General features: G+C 40.0%; 1 protein-coding gene across 4 annotated transcripts in view; it reads right to left on the bottom strand.

Moving 5' to 3' along the window:
- NR1H4 (nuclear receptor subfamily 1 group H member 4) overlaps window positions 1-24,671 on the bottom strand; it is an 80,588-nt gene that overhangs the window by 39,179 nt on the left and 16,738 nt on the right. For 2 of the 4 annotated variants that reach the window (XM_069581057.1, XM_069581056.1), the window contains exons 2-4: window positions 23,927-24,046; window positions 23,015-23,152; window positions 7,791-8,156 (exon numbers count right to left, since the gene is read on the bottom strand). In XM_069581057.1, coding sequence (XP_069437158.1) covers window positions 7,791-8,156; window positions 23,015-23,093 — 445 coding nt within the window. In that variant the 5' untranslated portion in view covers window positions 23,094-23,152; window positions 23,927-24,046. Of the gene's footprint in view, window positions 1-7,790; window positions 8,157-13,647; window positions 13,818-23,014; window positions 23,153-23,926; window positions 24,047-24,671 lie in introns of those variants that run through there. The other 2 variants (XM_069581055.1, XM_069581054.1) reach the window with 2 other exon arrangements.

Below are 24,671 nucleotides of genomic sequence, written 5' to 3'. Positions count from 1 at the left end.
CAGCCATTTAAACTCCCAGGCAGGCAAATTCCCAGGAGTTGGAGGCTTACACTGTTCCTTTTAGTCACTACTTTCATATTTACATACTGCTTATATATTGAAACTTTTTTCTTGTTTAAATCTAATTTTTATTGTCTTCAGTTTCTCTTATATCACTGCTCTATATTTATTTAAAATATCAATTTTTATCCATTGGAAATCACCCTTCTACCATTTCATTTTTCTGCATGTTCTTTTAGATACTATTTTATTACTTTTGTAATTTTAACCTTTTTTGTTTGTTTTCCTGATTTCTCCCTTTTATTTATTTTAGCTCAGCTGTGTGAACGGTTTTCCTACTTTGCTTTAAATGGTGACACTGAGTACAATAAGTTTGTTTGTTTTGTTCACCATTGCATTTCCTATGCTTAGAATGCTGCTGGAATATAGCTGGTATTTAATAATATTTACTGAAAAAAACTGAATTAATTCAAATTCCCAGCAGCTAGAGGCTTAATTAGTTAACTAACGGGAAGAGAGAACTAAGATCATGGCACCTGGTCCCATCACTTCATGGCAAATTGATGGGGAAAAGTGGAAGCAGTGACAGATTCTATTTTCTTGGGCTCCGAAATCACTGCAGACAGTGACTGCAGCCTCAAAATTAAAAGACGCTTGCTTCTTGGAAGGAAGCTATGACAAATCTAGACAGCATATTAAAAATCAAAGCAAAGACATCATTTTGCCGATAAAAGTCCATCTAGTCAAAGCTGTGGTTTTTCTAGCAGTCATATGCAGATGTGAGAGTTGGACCATAAGGAAGGCTGAGTGCTGAAGAATTGATGCCTTTGAATTGTGATGCTGGAGAAGACTCTTGAGAGTCCCCTGGACTGCAGGGAGATCAAGCCAGTCAATCCTAAAGGAAATTAATCCTGAGTATTCACTGGAAGGACTGATGCTGAAGCAGAAGCTCCAATACTTTGGCCACCTGGCGTGAAGAGCCGACTCACTGAAAAAGACCCTGATGCTAGGAAAGATTGAAGGCAAAAGGAGAAGAGGGCAACAGATGATGAGATAGTTAGATAGCATCACCAACTCAATGGACAGGAATCTGAACAAACTTTGGGAGACAGTGAAAGCCAGGGAAGCCTGGCGTGCTGCAGTCCATGGGCTCGCGAAGATTCGAACACAACTTAGCGACTGAACAACTACAAATGATCCAAATTAGGGAAGCTGGATGAAGGCAAGAGTAACAGCGGAAACTCGTCAATAAAACAACAATAGCGCTTGCTTTTGAACACTCAAATGTGCCAGGTACAAAGCTGCTGCTGCTGCTGCTGCTGCTGCTGCTGCTGCTGCTGCTGCAGCTAAGTCACTTCAGTCGTGTCTGACTCTGTGCGACCCCATAGACTGCAGCCCACCAGGCTCCCCCATCCCTGGGATTCTCCAGGCAAGAACACTGGAGTGGGTTGCCATTCCCTTCTCCAATGCATGAAAGTAAAAAGTGAAAGTGAAGTCGCTTAGTCATGTCCGACTCTTAGCGACCCCATGGACTGCAGCCTACCAGGCTCCTCCGCTCATGGGATTTTCCAGGCAAGGTACAAAGCTAGATGTTTCAAAATCAATGTCTCATATTACTCTTCATGGCAATCCGGTGATAACAATAGTAATAGAGGATAGACATTTATACTATGTTAACTGCTTTATATACATTACCTTATTTAAATCTATGTCAAAGGGCTTTCTTGAAAATGAGAAGTGTTAGTATATGTAAAAGTTAAGTCGCTCAGTCATGTCTGACTCTTTGTGACCCCATGGACTGTAGCCCACCAGGCTCCTCCGTCCATGGGATTCTCCAGGCAAGAATACTGGAGTGGGTTGCCATTTCCTTCTACAGGGGATCTTCCTGACCCAGGGATTGAACCCAGGTCTCCCATAATAGAGGCAGACGCTTTAACCTCTGAGCCACCAGGGAAGCCCAGTATAAAGTCTCTAGATAAAGCCTACATAAAATCATCACTCAATATATGTTATTTATCTGTCTCTCATCCTCACATTACCATCATCATCATCTCACCCTCCTCCTCCTCATCTTTATTATTATCCTCATTTTATAGGTAAGGACTCTGAAGCCCAGAGACATTAAGTAACTTGGAAGAGAATCAGCTGGTTGGAATCCAGGTTATCTACCTTCTGAGTCCTACTCTTCCCAAGATTTTGTAACACTTATTACAAAAGGCATACCATGCAGTGAAATTCTTTAAACCCCACCCCTTGAATCACACTCTAAGATAATTTGACCTATAGAGTTCTTTGAGATCCTTATTGCATTTTATAAAATCAGACCTCAAAATCAAATAGGATTTCAGTAAGCTTATAAGTTTGCGACCCCATGGACTGTAGCCTGCTATGCTCCTCCACCCATGGGATTTTCCAGGCAAGAACACTGGAGTGGATTGCCATTTCCTTCTCCAGGGTATCTTCCCGACCCAGGGATCGAACCCTGGTCCCCGACACTGTAGTCAGATTCTTTACTGTCTGAGCCACCAGGGAAGCCCTGTAAGTCAGTCAGGGTATCTCAACTCTGAACCATGAACAAAAGATCTATTGGAAACACTATATTTGCCCAATATACCACAATTGTTTCAATAATTCTGGAATCTTCTCTTAAACTTCAGAACTAAGTCTAATGTGGTTTCACTACCTTATATAAAAATAAGTTCAAATGGATGAAAAGCCTCTCATTTACTCATAAAATGCCTTTTAAAAGTTCTACTATTTTCTCACTGATAGGCTAGACTTTCCTGGCATGGAGATGGGTTGTGAGTGACATTGACCTATTTGTGAATGCAGCCATTTGAAATATCCAGTCAGATGCAGATCAGTTTTGTTAGCTGAGGCTGGAGGTTTGAATCAAAATTCATCCAGACCTTAGCATATTTCCATATGCTCCACTGATAACTGAAGGGGAGGGACAGGTCTTGATTTAATCTAGCACCAAGCAAATGACAATCACTGGCACTCAGCCTTATGCTTGTGTTCTGCAATTATTACATTTAAAAAAAAATCAGAATTTATCTTATTGATGCCATAAGTGCTTATATCAAATAAAACCTTAAGAAAAAAAAGAAAGAAAGAAAAAAATACAAACAAGAACAGTACGCATAGGGATGTGCAGTGGGCTAGATCAGTTAACGCTTCGACTTGTGCCTGGGGCTTTGGAAATATTCATTACATTTGTCATCATTGTCATTGTTTCTGCTATTACATTCCAGGCAGACCAGCATTACTGGCCATTGTCCAAACACAGGCTGGTCACTGTTCTGCTCACACTGTTTTCTACGCTTGGCATGCTTACCCCATCTTCGTACAATCGACTTTATGGCTAATATTTATTGGTGATGCTGGTGGAATAAATCCTCCTTATCCTTCCAAAAAAAAAAAAAAAAAAGAAAAATTAAAATATTTCTAACAGAAACAGATATAGAGACCAGTGAAATCAGGAAGTTTAACAAAGTTTAAAATCTTTCCTTTGTTTTTAAGCTTTAAAAAATTTTCTCGTGGGTATATATGAGTGTGTATGTGTGTGTTTAAAGTATTATATGCATGACTGATCTGAGTAATGTTCTAAAGCAAGAGAGCTACCAGGATCTTTGCATATAAAAATATAATTTAATCGTCACAAACTCTGTGAAATAGATATTATCCTTAGTTTGCAGACGGGAGGTTCAAAGAAGTTACATATTCTGTCAGCTAAGGACTGGCTAACTGGATGCGTGCACCCTCTACCGTAAGGGCAGAATAGTTGAACAGTCTTTCCCAGAGTCCCTTGCTGCTAAATGTGGATGTGACTTAACCTCTGCCAAACAGAGCCTCTTGTAAGACATTTGAAAAGTGGAAGTGAAACAAGAGCTGTGCTTCTGCTGTTTGCGCTGGCAAGCAGGATCACAAAGTTCTGCGATGACAGCATCTCGGTTTCCAGTTGCTAGCTCCCAGGGCAACTAAGAGAGTTGCCACAGGGCCTTCATCTTTTGTATGTACAGATTTAGCAGCCACGCCATGGCTCTGGAGCCAGTGATTGCAAAAAGGCAGATCCCTGATCCCTAAAGGGCACATATGTTGCTGTGTTCCTGAAGTTAACAGTTCTTTAGCTTCCTGACTCCCCATCTTCTTGGACAACAACTGCCCTAGCATTCCTGTTCTGCCTGTGACTTAGATTATCCTCCTGGAACACAGCACAGACGCTACTCCTGTGCCCTTCCAACTTCTCCTGTATGGATTTTCTCTGCTTGAAATTCCGTTTCTGCTTTACTTTGTTGAACACTGACTAATTAATATGGTAAGTAACTTGCTTAGTCAGCCAAGAAGTACAGATTCAATGCATGCCTGCCAAATCCCAGAGCTTACACTCCCTTTGATGGAACATTATGGAGTGAGATTCCTTTTGCCTGTGGTAAATGCAGATACCCAAGGGGTGTGGGGTGGGGACACCAAGTTGGCCAAGCTGTTAGGCCCGCAGGTGTTGGTTCTTTGGCTTGTAGTCTACCCTATTCTGTGCACATTCTCCCCATTCACTAAGCTAGAACAGTTTTCACTTGTTCCCTCAAGTGTGTTAGTTGCTCAGTTGTGTCTGACTATTTGTATCTAGTCTTTGCAACCCCATGGACTGTATAACCCACCAGACTCCTCTGTCTATGGAATCCTCTAGGCAGGAATACTGGAGTGGGTAGCCATTCCCTTCTTCAGGGGATCTTCCTGACTCAGAAATCGAACTCTGGTCTCCTGAATTGCAGACAGATTTTTCATCAAGAAAGCATGAAGGAGCCAATTATTGATTTTTCAGTCACTAAAGTCTAAGCCCCAAGATCCCGGACACTAATAAAATTTCCCCAGATTGGAAGAGGCAGATAATCAGAGAGTAACGGCACACTGAATATCTGAGAAGGTCCTGAACTCTGTCCCTCCCATCCCCTGTTTCTCAGGCCGAGTCCTGGGGATTAGGCTTACTGAAAGCTTATAGGAACTCCACATCATTGGGGAATCCTAGAATAGAGGGATTCTTGTGCTTTTTCCAGGGGAGAGTACGGGGAGGCGCCAGAGGTTCCCCGCACCTACTGAGGTACAGAAGTGAATGATATGGCCACGTGGTTTCCCTGGGGAACCAGACATTCCAGGTGACACTGTGGGGCTGGACAGGAAGGAGGAGTGTGGTCAGGACACTAGGACAGTGCCTCAGAGACCTTTCCCACTAATGACTGAAGATCAGAAAGAACATCCTTCCCCAGATGCTGGACTGAGTCCCAACCCTGCACCCAATCCCTCCATGTGCATGCTAAGTAGCTTCAGTTGTGTCTGACTCTGTGCGACCCTATGGACTGTAGTCTGCCAGACTCCTCCGTCCATGTGATTCTCCAGGAAAGAATACTGGAATGGGTTGCCTGACCCAGGGATTGAACCCATGTCTCTTACACCTCCTGTGTTGGCAGGCAGGTTCTTTACCTCTAGCACCACCTGGGAAGCCCAATCCCTCCACAATGTTATGTAATTCTGGAATTCAGAGGAAATCTCAGAAAAATTCAGTAGAATCATCCTGAGTTAATGAAATGAGGTGTCCACCAAGGCTTGAAATTGGATTAAACCCAGTTACATAAAAGAAGAAATATTTTTCTTGCATGCATACCATGAGTGTTGGGCTCTCTCACTGCACAACTCCCAGTTAATTCTGATGCTGGACTCAACTCTTTTACAATTAAGGTCAAGAAGAGTTACTGCTCTAGAACAGGGGTCAGCAAGTTACAGCTAGGCCCATGAGCCAAATTCGGCCCACTACATGTTTTTTATTCTCCTGCCTATTTTTGTAGGCTAGGTAAAGCCACTCTTTTGTGGCTGAGTTTGCCGAGTTGTGTAATTGCAACAAAGATCACTACAGTGCAAAGCCTACAGTATTTGCTATCCATCTCTTTATAGAAAAAAAAAAAAAATTACCAACGCCTGATATAGAGCATGGGCCTTGCCTGGCTCTGTCTCATTTCCTGTCTTGCACTCTTGTCCTTTTGCTGTCATCATGGGGGCAAAGTCTCATATCAAAATCAGTGGAAAAGCTCTGCCTTTCTCTGCTCTTACAAATGTATCCAGGTTCAGATCCAGCTCTTCCTCCCTGAAGTGCCCTGAGAATCAGTCCTCCTTAGACCAGACTTCTGTACCCTTGTCTCCTGACCCTGCATTTGCCTACCAGCCTCCCAGCTCTGACTTTTCTTCTGTATCCTTTGTGGGCGTCTCATCCCATCTGCTTTTGGAGTCACTGTTTCCTATGGTTGTCCACAGCACTCTGATATTCCTCTACTCACTCCACCGCAGCTGAGAATTCTGAGAAGAACCAGATTTCACGCCAGCCTTCACCTGTGAGGGGGCCATCTGGCCCGGGTTATTGACTTCAGGGTTTTACTCCCTTGGCTTGGATAATACCAGTATTTCAGTGCCTAAATGGAGCACTTGATTCTCTTCCTTTGGCCACCAAGTTAGTCAATGTTAGCTTGAACAAATAGCTCAAAGAGCAGTAATAAAGGCTCTGGAGTCAGCTTTAGAAGAAGGAGATTTGAGGCTATGTCCCTTCTTACCCAGGAAGTGATGAGCACGGATTTTCATTGTGTCACTCCAAAAACCACTTACTCCATATTTTCTACATACCAGACACTGTTAGATGCTATGAGGTGCGGCAAAGCTGAAAAAGACATAGTCTATGTCTTCAAAGAATTTACACGTTCTTTTTATCCATATGGACTTGACTCTCCACAAAAAGGATAAAAGTATTTTGAAGGCCATAAAGGAATCTTTAAAATTTTCTTTATAGACCTGTCTTAATTTTTTAATTTGGGGTATAAATACTGCTTTTGGGGAAAAAAATCTCATGAAGTCACACCAAGTTTTAGACAAGCTGATCATCTGAACTTTCTAAAGTTTGAAATGTCCTCGACCATTCTTCTGTAGCTGGGTCCTCTGTTTATTTTTGTGGCAATCACTGGCATCTGGAAACACTAAACTTGCCTACCATTCAACAGATTCTCCTCAAGGGATAGTTCTTAATCAGCTTTCAATGACCTAGACGCTAACATGGTAGCATCCCAATAAATACTTGTTGAATGAACAAATTAAAAAATAAATAGATGAACCTAGTAGTCCACTACGTTCTTCCTCTGAAATTTTACAGACTTATAATTTGTGCCCTCATTAGGGGAATGATCACATAGGGATTCATACTGAGTCATTTTCATGTTTCATATGTTGTATTTTATCCATCCTATATGGATTGCAATTTTATTGATTCCCCTACAGCACTTCTATGTCCCTGCTAAGTGAAATATTTGTTGAATATCAGCTATTCCTTTTTGTTTCCTTCTGTTTGCCTTCCTCTGTCTCTTTCTCAATTAGAGTACACGAAAATGTATTTTTAAATATTTACTGAATAAATCCTTATTCTCCTTGACCTTAATTTTAAGACAGAGGAGTTCAGCAATGTCTCTTTCTTAAAAAGACAATAAAAACGAACAAAACCCACAATCATAATTCCTTCTAACTATATGTGAGGTTGTGAATAGGGAAAATGTTAGTTATATCCAAGCTAAATACTCTAATAAGATCTCCCTAGAAACCTATGACATCCCAGTGAAGGTGAGGAGATAAGAAGAGGGAGAAGCAGAAGAAGAGAAATGGGAAGTTATTTGGGAAAAGAAAAGAATGCAGTTTGAGGGATTTCAACAACAAATATAGAAAAACCTTAATAAGGAGAAAACTGCCAACCAAAAGACGTTTACCTTTGCATCCCTCACAGGTCAGGGCGTTATAGTGATATCCAGATGCTCTGTCTCCACAAACAACACAGAGCTCATCCCCTTTGATTCTTCCTGCTGATGCTCCCAGTCGGGCCTTCTTTGTTATGGGAATCTCCACTGCCTCAGTCTCTCCCTGATAGAGAGTCTCAGCAGGCATTCGCCTGAGTTCATATATTCCAGGAGAGTACCACTCTTCAGGTTGCTGGGGATAGAAGCCCACACTGGAATAATAGGAAGAAGGGGAAATCTGTGGTTGAACCTGGGGGAACTGAACGTTGTTGTATTGTGAGTACGGTTCCACTTCTAGATTCTGTCCCAGAGGACCTGCCACTTGTTCTGTTAGTACACCTGAAAAAAAAGTGACAACAAAACTGGAATTGATATCATCATTCTATAAACAAGAGGCAGCTTAGCATATGGTTAGGAGTACAGGCTCTAAGGAAAGACTGAAATATTTAAATATTTACATTAACATTTTAACATAAAAATTAGCTTTTTACAGTAAAAATACTATTAAAAGATTAAACAACAAAATTAAAAGCTCAGAAGGATATTTGCAATATAGAGGACAGACAAAACACTCATATCACTAATATGTAAAGAGCTTTTGCATATCAATAAGAAAATATTCAACATGGAAAAAAAGGAAAACATACAAGGATGCTTAAAAGAAAAACAAAAAGGAAAGTTGGAAAAAATTCAACAATTCATAGTAAAAAAGATAACAGGTAAACATACAAATGCTGTCTTTTGTCATTTCTGTCTCGTGAAATCCTACGAAGTGGATAATAGTATTATCCTCACTTATAATTGAGTATTCCAAGGTTGAGAGTAGTTAGGCAACTTTACTCCTACACACCTAAGTAGCTGAGATTTAAACTTTGAGTCTGACTTCAAAGCCCATGTGCTGAATTGTTCCTCTCTGCTGCTGCTGCTGCTGCTGCTAAGTCGCTTCAGTCATGTCCGACTCTGTGTGACCCCATCGACGGCAGCCCAGCAGGCTCCCCCATCCCTGGGATTCTCTGGGATGACTTCAAACGTGTGATGCTTTAAAGAATGATGGTAAAGATTTCCTCTTCCTTCTTTTATACTTGAGTTTACTAGTCCCTTCAGTGCCCCCATTTGCAGGTAACCTATAACTAGGCCTGCAAGACTATGCATGATCCTACTGTTTCTTTCTTTCCCAACCATTTCCCAATGTTCTGACTTCCGTATTCCTTGAATGTGCCTTGCTCCTTCCAGAATCAAAACCTCTCCCACATGCTGCTTGCTGAGCCTGGAACCTTCCTCCACACAGCTACCCACCTCCAAGAACATCATCTCACTATTCTCCACTTATCTTTAAATTTCCCATTAAGTATAGCTTCTCTTGGGAAGTATTCCCTGACCCTGGGTTCTGGGAGTCTTGGTTCTGAACCTAGTTATATGGTACTTACCTACACTGCCTAGGCCTCCCTTATCTGTAAAGAGAAGACTCCATGCTTCATGATATTATAGTTCTTCTTTATATCAAAAACTTCTATAAGTTTATGACCAACAGTTTATGGGCATTACAATTAACAGCCTTTCTATAGTGACAAAGTGGAAAATATGTATGTTAAATATTAGTTGAAACAAAAAAGCTTTCTGCATTGATCCAGGAAATGATTAATGGAACACAAAGTATACAGTATCTGTGTGGAAACAATTTTGTTTCTTTCATGCCCAACTTATCTATATAAAATCAGCACTGAGTCAGTATATCTGACAGTCAAACAGTTTTGGCAATGGTGCTTTGTCTTACGACCACAAAATGGAAGAATATAAAAATATGGAATTATTACAGAAAAAAGATAAAACATATGCAAAATTTGGATCATTTAGTAGCTAAATATGATTAAAATTCCTGGAGTGAATACAACTGAAAATAGTGAAAAGCATTAAAATCATTAGTTTCACCTAGATTTATCCTCCAACCCATCTTACCCCTACTCAACTCCCCATTCCACCCCCAGCCCCAGATTCTCTTCATCTACAGGTCCAGTGAAGTTTAGCAACTTGCCTGAAGTCACATAATCAATTAAAGACAGAATGTTGATTCTCTAGAATATAAAGAAATGTATAGTCATTTTCTCTTTAAAATTCCAAGATCTCTGAGCATTCTTTCAAGAAGTCTTTTACAAATCAAGAGACCATGGAGTTCCAACTCAAGTCAAATCATGTTATCAGTATCATATCAATCTCTCGAATCATTTCAAATTAAACAGAAAGCTTTCACAAAGACATCAATTCTATTACATGAAATTAATAAACAGGGTGAGATTATGATATCAGTACACACAGTATTATTAAATAACACCTTTATTCTGAAAGCACATCCACTTCTAGTATTTCATAGTGTTCCCACCAAATCCCCACAGAGTAGAGACAATAAATATGCAGGCAACTTACAATTAAAAGAAAAAAATCCAGCATGAACACCATGCTCCAAAAGAGTAGAACAAGAGCTTCCATGAACTGACTATAAGATCTTAAACAACTGCCTGACATTTTTCTGTTTTCTTCTGTAAAATGAGGCTACTAACAACCAGCCTTCCTATCTCATAAGGTAGTTTTGAGTATAAGATACAGTTTCTGAGAAAAAGTTTTGACAAGTTAAACACCATAAAAAGGCATGTTTGTTTCCTAAAGAACCCAGAAAAATCTTGATTCTAATACAGTTAATTGATAGTTAATTAGTAAATATTAATACACATTAATCTGTTTTGATATATTATCTATCTTTTAAATAAGGTATATATATATATATATATATATCTTACAATTTGCTAAACACAGAACTAGGTTCTGAGAATAAAACAGTGAACAAGACAGAAAAGAGGCCCCAGACTTTCTCTTGTTTGTGTGCTGGGGGTGGAGAGGGGTAAAGGTATGTCAAGGGCTGGGATAAAACCAAGTAAATGAATACAGAATTTTCTGACAGAGCATAAGATGTGGAGAGGGCAAAGGTAGGTCAACTTTAGAGTGTACTTTCTGAAAAGGTAAATTTATTTTTGCTTTAATACAATTTATGAATGATTTCTTAAGAATCAGGTTATCAAGAAATAGGAGAATTTGGATTTCTTTATAATAGGAAATTTTCTGTGGGAGTTTAGGGAAGAGTTCTTAAATGGGAACACTTGAATGGACTCCAGGATAGTCTGAGACCTCCTGCAAAAGGAAGAAAAATTTTCTGGGTAGAGAGTCATTTAGTAGCATTTAATAGTTTCTCTAAAGGACTAGACCAAAGGGAAATTTCTGAGATGGAAGCCCTCTATAGCTTTCAATGTGTTAGCGGCTAACCATGTGGAATAGTGAACATTTGAAACATGGCTAGTGATAATAAGGAAATGAATTTTTCATTTTCTGTAACTTTAAATAATTAAAATTTAAAATAGCCACATGTAGCTAATGATGCCATATCCAACAGCACAGCTCTAAGGAGTTTGTGACCAGAACCACTGGGTACCCAGATGGGAGAATCAGGTTCATGTGAGGAGGATGGCGCTTTTTCTTGAACCTGTAGTTAATTGCTGATGAGACCAATAAAGTGTTCAGATTATATCCAGTTTTTCTCCCTGGCACAATGCTGACGCTGGTAAATGTTTCATGAATGTTTGTTGAAATGTTTCATGAATGGGAAAACTGCCTTCTTGTCCTTTCTTATTCCCTAACCCATGGTTCCTCAAGTAGATGATACGACTTGGTTTGTGAAATCGTTTGCCAGTCCTGGTGCCAGGCCTTTGTGATGTTGGTGCCTCTTCCCACCAAGTTTGTCAACCCATCGCCTGCTCTGTGACGCCTGATCCAGTTTCCCCAGGTAGAATTAATCTCTCTTCCCCTCTGCACACGCTGGTACTGCACACTCAGAAGCATGTACCATTGCTGCTGTTGGTTTACAGGCTCGTGTTTCATGCTATATCATTTAGGGTGGTGGGACATACGCATTACAAGCATCCGGCCATGCAGACAAATCTGGATTCAGTTTACCTGCAACATGCTGGAAGTATGAACTTGGGAAACACACTGAACTTCTTTAAGCTTCTGTTCCTTTCTTATAAAGCTGGGCTAACACAATACACTACTATGTATAAAATAGATTAACTAGTGAGAGCCTATGTGTAGCACAGTGAACTCCACTCAACGCTGTGCAGTGACCGAAACGGGAAGGAAATCCAAAAAAAAGAGAAATACGTGTACGTGTAGCTGATTCACTTTGCTATACAGCAGAAACGAATACAGCATTGTAAAACAACTATATGCCAATAAAAATTGATTTTAAAAAGGATAGGACAATATAGTAATTGAAACAAAATATAGTACCTAGGTGAAAGGTTAAAGATAACCTGAGAAAAAGAATCTAAACTGCCCTGACTAAGCATAAACATTCAATACATTTTAGCTATTGTTGCGGTTAGTCTGTGGACTTTAGGGGAATACATTAGATTCAGTTCAGTTCAGTTGCTCAGTCGTGTCCGACTCTCTGCGACCCCATGAATCACAGCACGCCAGGCCTCCCTGTCCATCACCAACTCCCAGAGTTCGCCCAAACTCACGTGCATCAGTCGGTGATGCCATCCAGCCATCTCATCCTCTGTCGTTCCCTTCTCCTCCTGCCCCCAATCCCTCCCAGCATCAGAGTCTTTTCCAATGAGTCAACTCTTCACATGAGGTGGCCAAAGTATTGGAGTTTCAGCCTCAGCATCAGTCCTTCCAATGAAAACTAAGGACTGAACTCCTTTAGGATGGACTGGTTGGATCTCCTTGCAATTACTATATATTATATTCCCTTTTTTCCTTCATTTGTGGCACCTTATAGAGTGCCTGACACAGTTTAACTCTTTAATAAATGTTTATTAAATTGAAATGATGGGGAATTTGCTTCTCCAGCTTTCTATCTACTTTCCATTACTAAATACAGTCTCAGTCATTTTAAAATAAAACATTTAACTAAAATAACATGCTGTGAAGTTTACAATCAGAAATATATTCAAAATTACAATTATTGTAAAAATGACGAGTTTCTCTAGCTGGAAATTCGAAAGGTAAGCTTCTATTTTGAAAAAATATGAAAACAGACAATATTCTTTATACTATCTATATTTTGATTATAATCTGTATTTTAGTTCAGAGAAAACAAACATACTAGGCTTAATGCTGAACTCTTTACTCATCTGATTTTCCATTGACTTTTGGGAAAAACCTGTTGTGAAACAATTTCAATACATTTTTTGGATCTCTTTTTATTTTTCTCACCATAACCCACAGTTTGAAATAAATCTTATATCATGATCCTTATACACACTTATACATATGTATAAATAATCTGAAACAAAATTTCCATGAAATAACATGTATCCTTACCCCTGACTGCACTCTGATATTTCTACTGTACTTATTCAGTTCTAAATTTTTAATGCTGGTCACAAGTCACAAAATAGATGTCATGACCCACTAGGATCTAAGACTTGCCATTTTAAAACATTGCATTAAACAATGTACTTTAAAATGTTTTTTCAAGTGTCTGAGGGCATTAATACTTTAGCTGCCTAGTGTTTAAACTGGAAGAACTGTGCTACTTTGACACAATATCCAGTGAAGAATTGTAGGGAAAACACACTTAGATTTAATCTCTGTGAGATACTCACCTACCTCGAGCCCTACAAAAATCACCCCAGCCAGCTTTTCACCCCAGCCCCCTGGTTCTGACTGAGCCATCTTTGATGGAGATCTGTTGCTGAAATCTCAAGCAAAAGTCCCCCACGTTTCCTCAGCCCACTGGCAGAAGCTCCACCGCAAGCAGCTGTGAACATTGTCTTACCTTTAGCGGGCTTCATGCTCATCACTTCCATGGTGAATCCTGAAGATGTGTGGCTGTGACAAGGACTGATTTGAACTGGATTTTCTAACTCCTGAAACTGCATTACCATTCTTAGCTTACTCACAGCAACTGAAAATGAGACTAGGTGAGGAGTAACAGAGGCCAGAGGTTGTACGGTTTACTGATTAACTTCATTACTGAGCAGAATATTTGTAAATGTTTATGAGAAAAGTCCTCAATGCCAAATTGCCTAGTAAGCTGGAAACCAGCCTCTTAGATAAACATTTTGGGGGAGCACATTCCAATTTAGGAATTTTCAGAGGATAGATTTTGGTTCAGTGGCTCGAAAAGTAGATTTGAGGGTCTAGAGCCATATTCTATATTTTGGCATTTGTTCCTCTCAAAAGGGTACAGAATGGTATAATTTTATAATGTCAGGAAACATGAAAGCATAATACTGAACGGTGTGAGGCCAATTAATCCAGGCTTATACGCAGTGTTATGGGTAGAACTGTGTTCCCTCCCCACAGTTAGTATGTGGAAGTTCTAACTCCCAGCTCCTCAGCATGCAACACGGTTTGGAGATAGGGTCTTTACAGAGGTAACCAAGTTAAAATGAGGTCATTAGACTGGTTCCTAATCCTGTATGACTGGTGTTCTTATGCAAATGGGAAATCTGTATTTCAGACACAGAAGCTCAAAGAAAAGGTGGTGCAAAAGACACGGGGAAACATCATCTACAAGCTAAGAAGAGGCCAGAAACAGATCCACCCATTTCAGCCTTCAGAAAGAGCCAACTCAGGCTTGATTTTGAACTTCTAGCCTCCAAACTGGTACAACAATACATCTGTCATTTAAGTCACCCAATATGTGGTATTTTATTGCACCAGCCTTAGCAAACTAATACCTGCAGGCTTCCTTGGCATTCACTAGCTCTCTGGATCACAGACAAACTACTGCCTCAATTTCCTCGTCTGCAGAATGGGACTGATAATCACACAACCTCAGAGAGTTGTTATGAGGACTCAATAAAATAATGTTTATCAAATGCTTAGCACACTGGGTGGCTACCCATCATCATTATATTGATATTTTAATTATTCAGCCTTGGACTCACATTGTAGGTTGGTTTGCTTCCTGAATAAGAATAGTTTCTGTGGCATAACCTGTGGATACCAAGCTTGTGATTGCAGGTTATTTTTTGGAAGGGAGGGCTTTAGAATAGGACTCAGTAGTTCTGGGGTTCAGCTCAGGGATAATGCAACCAGACATATCAACAGATGGTAAAAACATAGATAATAATTCCTGCCCTACTTCCCTTATGGACCTGTTGTGAAGATAAAATGACATAATAAATATGAAAGCAGTTTTAAAAGGCAAACATGATCTATATAAACATAATAATCCCTGCTAAGCTATTTCTACAACCTTTACAGGTTTACAAAGTGGCTTTCTATGCATTGGGCTTCACTGATGGCTTAGATGGTAAAGAATCTGCCTGCAATGCGGGAGACCTGGTTTTGATCTCTGGGCTGGGAATATCCCCTGGAGGAGGGCATGGCAACCCACTCCAGTATTCTTGCCTGGAGAATCCCCATTGACAGAGGTGACTGGCAGGCTACAGTTTATGGGGTTGCAAAGAGTCCAACATGACTGAGTGACTAAGCGTGCGTGCGTGCACACACACACACACACACACACACATTATCTCACCTGATTCTTACTTGCACGTCTTGAGGAAGGTATTATTTCTGATGCCCACTATCTTTTACCTTGTTTTGCAGACTTGGAAAGGCAATTCAGTGAAGTTATGTGATTTGTCTTAAGTTAGCCAGCTATTAAGGGATGAAGCTAAGGCTCTAACCCTTGTGGTAGAAAAGCTAAAGCACACCTGCCCTCATTGCCAGGAAAGAGTTATGGTTCCTGGTTGTATTTCAGTTTGCATTTCTCAACCAAGAATCACCATTCGTAAAGCTGTTTTCAATTCTCAAAATACATTTTTCCCCTAAGGGTCTGTGCTGTTTGAAACAGTAGTCACTGCCTATATACGGCTACTTAAATTTAAATTCGGTTCAGTTGCTTAGTCGTGTCTGACTCTTTGTGACCCCATGGACTGCAGCACGCCAGGCCTCCCTGTCCATCACCAACTCCTGGGGTTTAAATTAAATTAAATTAAGTTAGAATTAATTTCTCAGTTACACTAGTCCCATTTTAAGTGATCGGTAGCCACAGGTGGTTAGTGGTTACTGCATTAGACAAAGTAAACCTACTATATTTTTTATCACCACAGAAAGTTCTACTGGATAGCACTGTTGCAGATGGTACTTGGGAGCAATGTGAATGATATGCCAGTTGTGCCAAATGGGGGCATAAGCTATGATGCCATAAAAAAGGGAAGTTCCAGAGCAAACTCTAGCAATGATTTTCAGAGAACTATCCTTGGGAAGAGTCTTGACCAACAGATTTGAGTGATACAGTCTTACCGGAAAGACCTTCTCCACTGAGAAGGTGAACAGGAACGTTCTCTTAGCCTGAATCCTTACTCATCCAATTCTGATTTCCTGGTCTGGACTATATTTTGGTTGCCTACTCACTATCTATGGAATCTTAGCAGATTATTTAACATCCTTAGATCTCTATTTTCTCATCATCAAAAGGGGAATAGTAATGGTATCTACCCTATAAAAGTGTAATGAGAATTAACACTAATGGAAAATAGAGTATTTACAATGTGCCAGGCATTCCTCTGAGAATTCTTTAAATGAGATAAGTAACTCGCACAAAGTTAAGTAATCTGCCTATGACCTCATGCCAGTGATATGGGACTGGCATAGATGGGACTGAATGCAGAATCCACTGCTGAAATACACTTCACATGATGCCTGATATGTAGAAAGGGCTCAAGAAATGGCAGCGGTTATGATCACATTTTTCTTTTTTAACCACTGTAAATGTATAAATTTGCAGTCTGATTTCATAGTCAACCTTTCTCAGTTTGGTTATCCTGAGAGTCCCTGAGACCTGTTTCTTAGCCTGCAAGGTTGAGAGCCAGGCCCTGGATGGTAGTGGATTCACCAACTAGCTGGTCAGCTGGTACCTCACTGCATACCTCTTCCAAACGATGCATGCCCTATCTGAAAGAAGCAGTAATTTATTTTGTAATAGGGAAAGGTTCTACTGATATTTATTTTCCATCTCCCATTTCTTAACCTTATAACAACAGCACCAGATCTGAGAGTCCTGGGAGAGCAAGAGCCAAAGACACAGTGAATTAATAAAAATCCTAGAGACTGCTCCAGTCTGTAAAAGAGATATAGGTAATAAAAGGTAGTAACAAAATATTTAAATAAGGCTAAAGCAAAGCTCCATTTTGTCTGAGACAATGGTATCTTTCCATCTTCTGGAAACTTTCAGCTTTGATTCACCCACCAGGTCAGAACTACATTGACTTGTGTTAAACTCAGTGAGATGGAAAAAGACTTGAAATCAAATGTCAGAAATATTATACAACATTGCATCTCAAGACCTTTAATTGTATTTCAAAACCATCTGGCTGGTTCTGCAACATCTGAAAGTTTCTTTTAATTTAAGCAAAAGACATAGGCAAGAACCAGATTTCAATAAAAATAAAGCTATACAGAGAAAATGAACATCAACAGCTGAGAAAAGCATAATATAATGAGAAGTAGCTAAGGGAAATGAAGTATAAGTGGATAGGAGTATTTAGGATCTGACCTCCTGTGACTTGCTGGACCTCATTCATAATGGGGCTTTGGAAACACTGTCAGAAACAATAATAAAGGTAACACAAAAATGTAGATTCCATAGCTGTAATGCCAACATGAGTTAGAACATGGTTTTTTTTTCCCTTAGAACACCAAGAAATTTAGCTTGATACTGTTGGTTTCTGTTGGCTCCTTGAAAATTCTTAGCACTCAACAATGTTAAGATCAACAGAATTTCCTCCATTTAATAAGTAGAGTGGTGCTTATCATTCCAACGGTTTAAATAATAACAACTATGTTTCAAACCCTGGAGGAGCTATACTGCTTTATGATGCCTTCAGATGTACAGGACACTTTCCCACACAGTCATTCAATCCTCCAACAAACAGCGAAGTGTTATTATTAACCCCAATTTACAGGGGAGAAAACTGAAGTTCAGAGTTTCAACTGCCTCTGCAACTTTATTTCTTTCAATTTCATCACTTACTTCCACTCACATTCATTGAACTTTTCCCAGTAACACCGAGCTAAAGGAACTGGATTCATCGTACTTGAAACAGTTGGTATGGGGACATGAGATTTGCAGTGATGTGGATGAACCTAGAGTCTGCCATACAGAGTGAAGTCAGAAAGAGAAAAACAAATCTTGTATATTAGCACATAGACATGGAATTCTAGGATAACTGTACTGATTAATCTATTTGCAGGGATAGGAATAGAGAGGCAGATATACAAAACGGACACGTGGACACAGGCTGGGGAAGGACAGGGTAGGATGAATTGGGAGAGCAGCACTGACATATAGATACTACCATGTGCAAATGGACCCCACTCCAGTACTCTTGCCTAGAAAATTCCGTGGATGGAGGAGCCTGGTGGGCTACAGTCAATGGGATCATGAAGAGTCAGACATGACTGAGCGACTTCACCACGACGATGTGCAAAATAGATAGCTATTTTGGAATCTGCCATATATATAACACTGAGAGCTCAGCTCAGTGCTCTGTGATCATCTAGAGGGGGTGAGGTGGAGAGTGGGTTAGAAGGTGGTCCAAGAGGGAGGGGATATATGTATGCCGCTGACTCACTTTGTTGTACTGCAGAAATTAACACAACATTGTAAAGCAATTACACTCCAATAAAAAAAGATTGTACCTTTTCTTGCTTATTCTGTGCTAAGAATGGTTTTCTGTTTTCTGAGTCTTTCAAATTCTGTTATTTTTTTTCTTTAGTTCTCAAACCACAATTTGCTAAAAGAAGACAGATTTTAATTGACATGTCACATTCTACCCTATTCATTATGTCACACCATGAGAAGCTGTGGACTTTGTCATTATTACCTTTTATTATGTACTAATTGCATAAGACTCTGCCTTCTTCATTCATCAGAGAAGTCTTTCTTAACCCAATCAAATTAATCTTTGACCAAGTTTCCTGGCTTTCGGGATCTCTCAGAGGAAAGGAAACTTGTCTTTTTTAGGTCACCATGTCCTTCCATCCTGAGTCCTGTGTATGGATTGGGGACCAGTGAGCTAGGTCCCCATGTGGATTTGTGAGGCAGGCCTGGCCACAGAATGAGTTGAAGGATCTTACAAGGTGATTCCAGACCCATCTCTGTAATTCTTTCTTTCCTTCTTTTCTACAAGGTCCAACCTAAGAAAAGTGAACGATAGAACACCACTCCCCCACCCCACCTGAGCTTTCCTTTGAGTATTCTGACTGATCGGTAGCTGGGGGATCCCATTAGCACTGGGTGGCAGTCCCTCTGGTGATGGGGTACATCCTTTGTCCACCTCTCATTTCAGTTGTAGCTGTAGCAGGGGATCATGCACAAGCTCAGACTCACTTCACGCTTGCACCCTGTCATTTCAAGAGCAGGCTGCACATCTCTGCTTTTTTCCCAGAGCTTCTCCAAGGCCACAGGAGACCACACGGCTTGATTCTACTGGGAGTACCAAAAGCACGGCCCAGAAGTGCAGGGACGTTAATGTCCCTGGAGTGACCCTCAACCAAGGGGAGCCAGAGGTCAGTTAATAACTTCTCCAGTGCCTGGTGCCTCGGTGGACAATTCTCTCTGCTTCTCCCAGTGCAACCAAGCTCCCCTTGCCCACAGCAGTGATCTCTATAATTCATCTCATCTTGGTTTTTCCTCCTTCCCTGTATTATCACCCCAGTCCTTGGCTCCTGCTCCCTAGGATCATCTCTCACATAAAGTCTGCACATAATCCTTGCTTCAGGCTCTGCTTTTCAGGGTAACCATTTATATGGACGGAAAGGCTTCCCCTTCTCCTTAGGCAAAGCCTTCTAGAGGGGCCCACAGTCGTCTCTGGAAGCAGCTGAAAGGCCTCATTCATGAGGTCATTAGTGTATCCACTGTCCATTAGTGAGTGCTCATCAGTATTTGTTGAGTAACATTTATGTCACCTTCTCAATGTCTTAAATTAAATGTCAATGCCTTGGGATTTAATTATGGCCTTTTGGGTGACCTGCAGGAAGGTGAACCATGCCCAGGACCACCTGAAAAGTCACATCATATGTCAGGTGAGTACCACTGAGTCCAAGTTGCCACTTCCTGACATGACGACTGTAGAGATTTGTGGACTTGAATGCTAGTTCTAGGTGTCCTAGAATTCCCAGCCTAATAATCTCTTTACCAATGTTGATTAATGGAAATATCCAGAGCCAGTTCTCTAGACTCTTTCAACTTTCCTCAACAAAAATGAGAAGACAAAGCCCTTACAAGTCATTCTAGACTTTAGACCTTTGCATTTGCATTTCCTTTACCCAGGATACGTCTTCAGATTAAGACTGTCTCTTTTAGCTCGGTTGTCAACTCCTCAGAGGTCTTCCCTGACCACACAAGTTAGAGCAGCTGCCTTCTTCCAGTTGCTATGACATCACCCTGTTTTGTTGTTTCCATAGCACTCAGCACTACCTGATATTATTTCATTTATTTATTCCTTTGCCGGTTTCTTGAGAGTTTACTCTCCACTAGGATCTTGCCTGTCTTATTTCCTGCTTTATTCCAACATCCAGCACATGGTCAGTGTTCAGTGTCTAGATGGAAGAAATTATAGCCACCCATATGCAATACCATAAACTTCAGTTGCTCTTGTTATAACAACATGATGGCTGGTTTTCAGGGCACAGTTAGACCATAGGAAGAGTCCAGCTCTCCAGTTAGTTGAGCCTATGAGTTAAACTTCTGAATTTTGGGCGCATCTCAAGATCTACAGGTGATGACTTAGGTATTGTGGGCTACTCATCCATGAGCCACAGTCTTTTCCCTGGTGCTCTGTACCCCAGGCTCAGAGTGGGAGGTCCAGAGAATCCATCAGTGTCATCAAGACATGAAAGAAGATGGGCAGGAATTATAACAAAATGCTCTTCATCCTCCCCTTTGGCAGACTTTGGTTAGGTATGTTGAACAGAGAGAGAGACAGAGGCCCCAAGGAAAAGGTATGTGGGAGAGAAAAAAAACAACAACAACAACCTTAGACCCTGCTCTAGAACTTAATAGAGAAGACTGAAGGAAACTTCTCCAACTCAGAATAACAGCCATGCATTGCAGCTTATGCATTTTGTGCTATGTATTCTAAGAAACATTACAAAAAGTGTTAGGAAACTGGATACGGATGTGGTTCTGCAAAGGAGAGATGAGGAAAGAGCACCACTGAGAGAAAGCATGAACCACAACGCTTCTGTAGAAATCATTTTCAGATGTTTCTAACTTGACAGCTCCTTCACAACTTTTTCTCTATCTACTTACCTCTTTTTCACCTCACCACCACTGAGGTCAGCTTTCAATCTGATGAGCTTGCTTAAAGTGGACTAGTTTGTAAGAAAAATCTTAACAGTTTCCTCTTGATGTATATACAAAATTAAAGCTGGATGGATTTGTTTAATAATGATGACATCAGAGTTTAGATTTGGAGATCTTAACATGCAGTCATAAAATTTCAGAGCAGGAAATGGAGTCTATATGTGAAAAAAATCATCTCAAGTGCAACTTTCCTTAGTCTATGATCTGCACCTACAGTCCTAATCATCTGATGAGTAGATAAAATACTATCAAGATATCTATACATTATATTTGTAAGGACCCATAGAAGGGTAGGCTGGAACATGGAAGTCTATGTCCCACTGCCCTTGACTGTATCCATAGGACAAAGAAAAGCCAGCTGGAAGGAATAAGATGTAGCAACTATATCTGAGAACTGGCATTTCATAGATAATTACTGCTGCCTTTAGTTCTCTGAGAGTTACTGATGAACATCTTTTCCCCTTAAACCTCTTTTCTCCTTCCCTACTATTATTTATTGTTTGATTCTTGGATCAGTCCTGGGGTGTTCTTTAGGAGGAATGATGCTAAAGCTGAAACTCCAGTACTTTGGCCACCTCATGTGAAGAGTTGACTCATTGGAAAAGACTCTGATGCTGGGAGGGATTAGGGGCAGATGGAAAAGGGGACGACAGAGGATGAGATGGCTGGATGGCATCACCGACTCGATGGACATGAGTTTGAGTGAACTCCGGGAATTGGTGATGGACAGGGAGGCCTGGTATGCTGCAGTTCATGGGGTCACAAAGAGTTGGACACGACTGAGTGACTGAACTGAACTGAGGATTAATAAAATATAGTCTCTGCCCTTAAATGCTCTTAAACTGAATGGGGGCAGGTAGACATGTAAAGAGATAATAATGACCCCTCCTTGGAAATGACCTGATAAACCACTGCACTCTAATGCTAATGACTAGTAGGTAATAGTATAAGCTATTGATTAATATCTTTCAGGGATTTCTGCAACCAAATAGGGGATAGATTCTTAACACATTGAATTTTGTGTAATTTCAAGTGCTTGCATTCTCACTATCATCATCGATCATGGTTCATATTTTAATATAGTGTAAAAACCTGGGAGCATCTAAGTCTCCCAGCAGAGATGCAAAGCAGAAGGGAACTATTTTAAGAGTGGCAGAAAGCTGCTCTGCCCCACTCGAAATATTGCCCCTGCCAACATTTTGCTGATGTTCTCAATTCAAACTCTTTATAATGAGGTGTTTTTTTAATAAATGCATAAAGTGGAGCAATAGATCATTTTATGGTATCATCTAGTTACAGATCTACTGAAAACAACGTAGTACAATTTGTGCTCAATCCAGTTTAAATGACTAATCCTGACACTGTGCCATATCTCCCCCAGCACCGGAAGAAGGGTGGAAAGGAAACGTAGCACAGAGCTATAATCTAAGTAACCCCAGCCTTTAATAGGTATAATATTAAACCATAGAATCATGATTTCATACTTTAGTACATGCTATAATAATATTAGAATTAGCCCTAGACAGGAATGTATTTCTACTCCCAGCTCTGTTAATTATCTAGCCTCATGGCCTTGGACAAGTCACAAAACTCTCTGACTCTTGCAGTTCTCATCTATAAAAAAGAAGACTATTAGGTTCAGTGAATCCAAGGTCTGATCTATCTCTAATCTTGCAGAGTCGCTAATGTCTATGGAGTACTCAGAACAAAAATATTTTCTGGACCCTCTCTGGACTTATCAGTTAGGTTTTTTTTCCTTTTGTATGTCCAAATTGCAGTTTGTTTTTTTACTAATATTCGAATGAACTTGACAACTTACCAAATAAATTGTCAGAAAGAGAAAATTCATCTGTGGCAGGTAAGTGGGAGTGTTCAATGAGATTCATTTTTGATCCCATCCAAACTTTTCTATTTGAGAATGTATTACCTTCGTTATGGTGGCCTTCAAAAAAATCCCCTGAAAGGTAAATAAATACATAGAGTGTTGGGGAGGGTGGGCAGATGATTAAGAAAGAGAGGGAGAGACAGAGAAAGCGAATTTTAACAAGCACAAAAGATTCCCTTTGTAGACATTTTTTCATAGCTTTTCTTTAGATGTCTTTCCTCAATAATTACCATTTTTACACTCATTTGGACTTACAAATGTCTAAGATATATGCTTTCAGACTAGATACTCTCTAATTTATCTGGGAAAACACCTTTTGTTTTCATTTGTTTGAGCACTTGGTAGATTTGGGCAAGATATGATATTTTGGATATGTTTATTTTATGTATAGACAAAACGGAAACAAATATAAAAGCCTTGATTAAAAATGGGATGAAAAAAATGATTTACCTTAAATTTTACACTAAAGATGAACAGGTCTTTGCAAGACACAAAAATGATTTCAGATCACTTCCGACCAGAATTTTTCATTTTCTTTTTTTGGCTGTACTGTGCAGCCTATAGGATCTTCGTTCACCAACCAGCAATTGAACCCACACCCTCAACAGTGAAAGCATAGAGTCTAATCAACTGGACCACCAGGAAATTCTTTGGAATTTTCTTAAGTTGAGTAGACATCATATTAGCAGATAAAAAATTCAGAAGATGTTCACCCAAGATCTTTATTCTTGCCTTTTAGAGAAAATTTAAGGGGCTTACATTTTCATTCTCATGGTCTACCTTATCGTGTATTTAATCTAGGGTAAAAGAAGCTATGGCAAGAAGGAAAAAAGTGGTAAATCTCACCCAAATGTCTGAAGTTTCATCCTGAGATGTCCAGAGTATATCCAAGAACCCAAGAGATGCGGTGCTCACTTGTACTCTATTTCCAGTTCTTCCTTCCTTCCTTCCAATATGTCTTCCCCCCTGAAAAAGTAATGAAAAAAGTCGAATAATGAAAAGGTATGTTATCAGAACACTTTTTTCCAAGGCTGTTTTCTGAGGATGATTTTTAAACTTTTAATCCTGTCTTTACTAAGAAATCATTTCATTTATGGATACCTACTTATATTTACAACTCAGAAAGAGAATACAGGGGGTTTGTTGGGCAAATATTTATTTCATTAGAACTTCCTTACTATTCATAGCTCTCTGTTTCTTCCTCACTCAGCAAAATGTTCCAGATCAAGCAGAAGTGACAGTTCAAGCAGACATTTGGCTGCAAAGAGTCGGACACGACTGAGCGATGGAACTGAACTGAACTGAACTGAACTGAAGGTAGTCCACCAGACTACATTTGTTGTATGCAGTCATTTATTCATGTTTTCAACAAATATTTATTGAAGAGTTATTCTGAACTAAGCTCTGTGCTGGATCTTTGAAAATGAAATAACAGGAAAAATACCATCCAAAATCTTTTATATCAAGCATAATGAGGAGCAGAGACATTGAAAAACAATCGCAGGAATACACAGATGACTACATGTCTTAAAAGCTGCTGATGAAGGCAAAGATGAGGATGCTCTAGAGGGGACTCACCTGTATTAGATTC

Source organism: Ovis canadensis, chromosome 3 (assembly GCF_042477335.2).
Source record: "Ovis canadensis isolate MfBH-ARS-UI-01 breed Bighorn chromosome 3, ARS-UI_OviCan_v2, whole genome shotgun sequence".
Lineage (NCBI taxonomy): Eukaryota > Metazoa > Chordata > Mammalia > Artiodactyla > Bovidae > Ovis > Ovis canadensis.
This window is presented reverse-complemented; position numbering and strand designations above follow the sequence as displayed.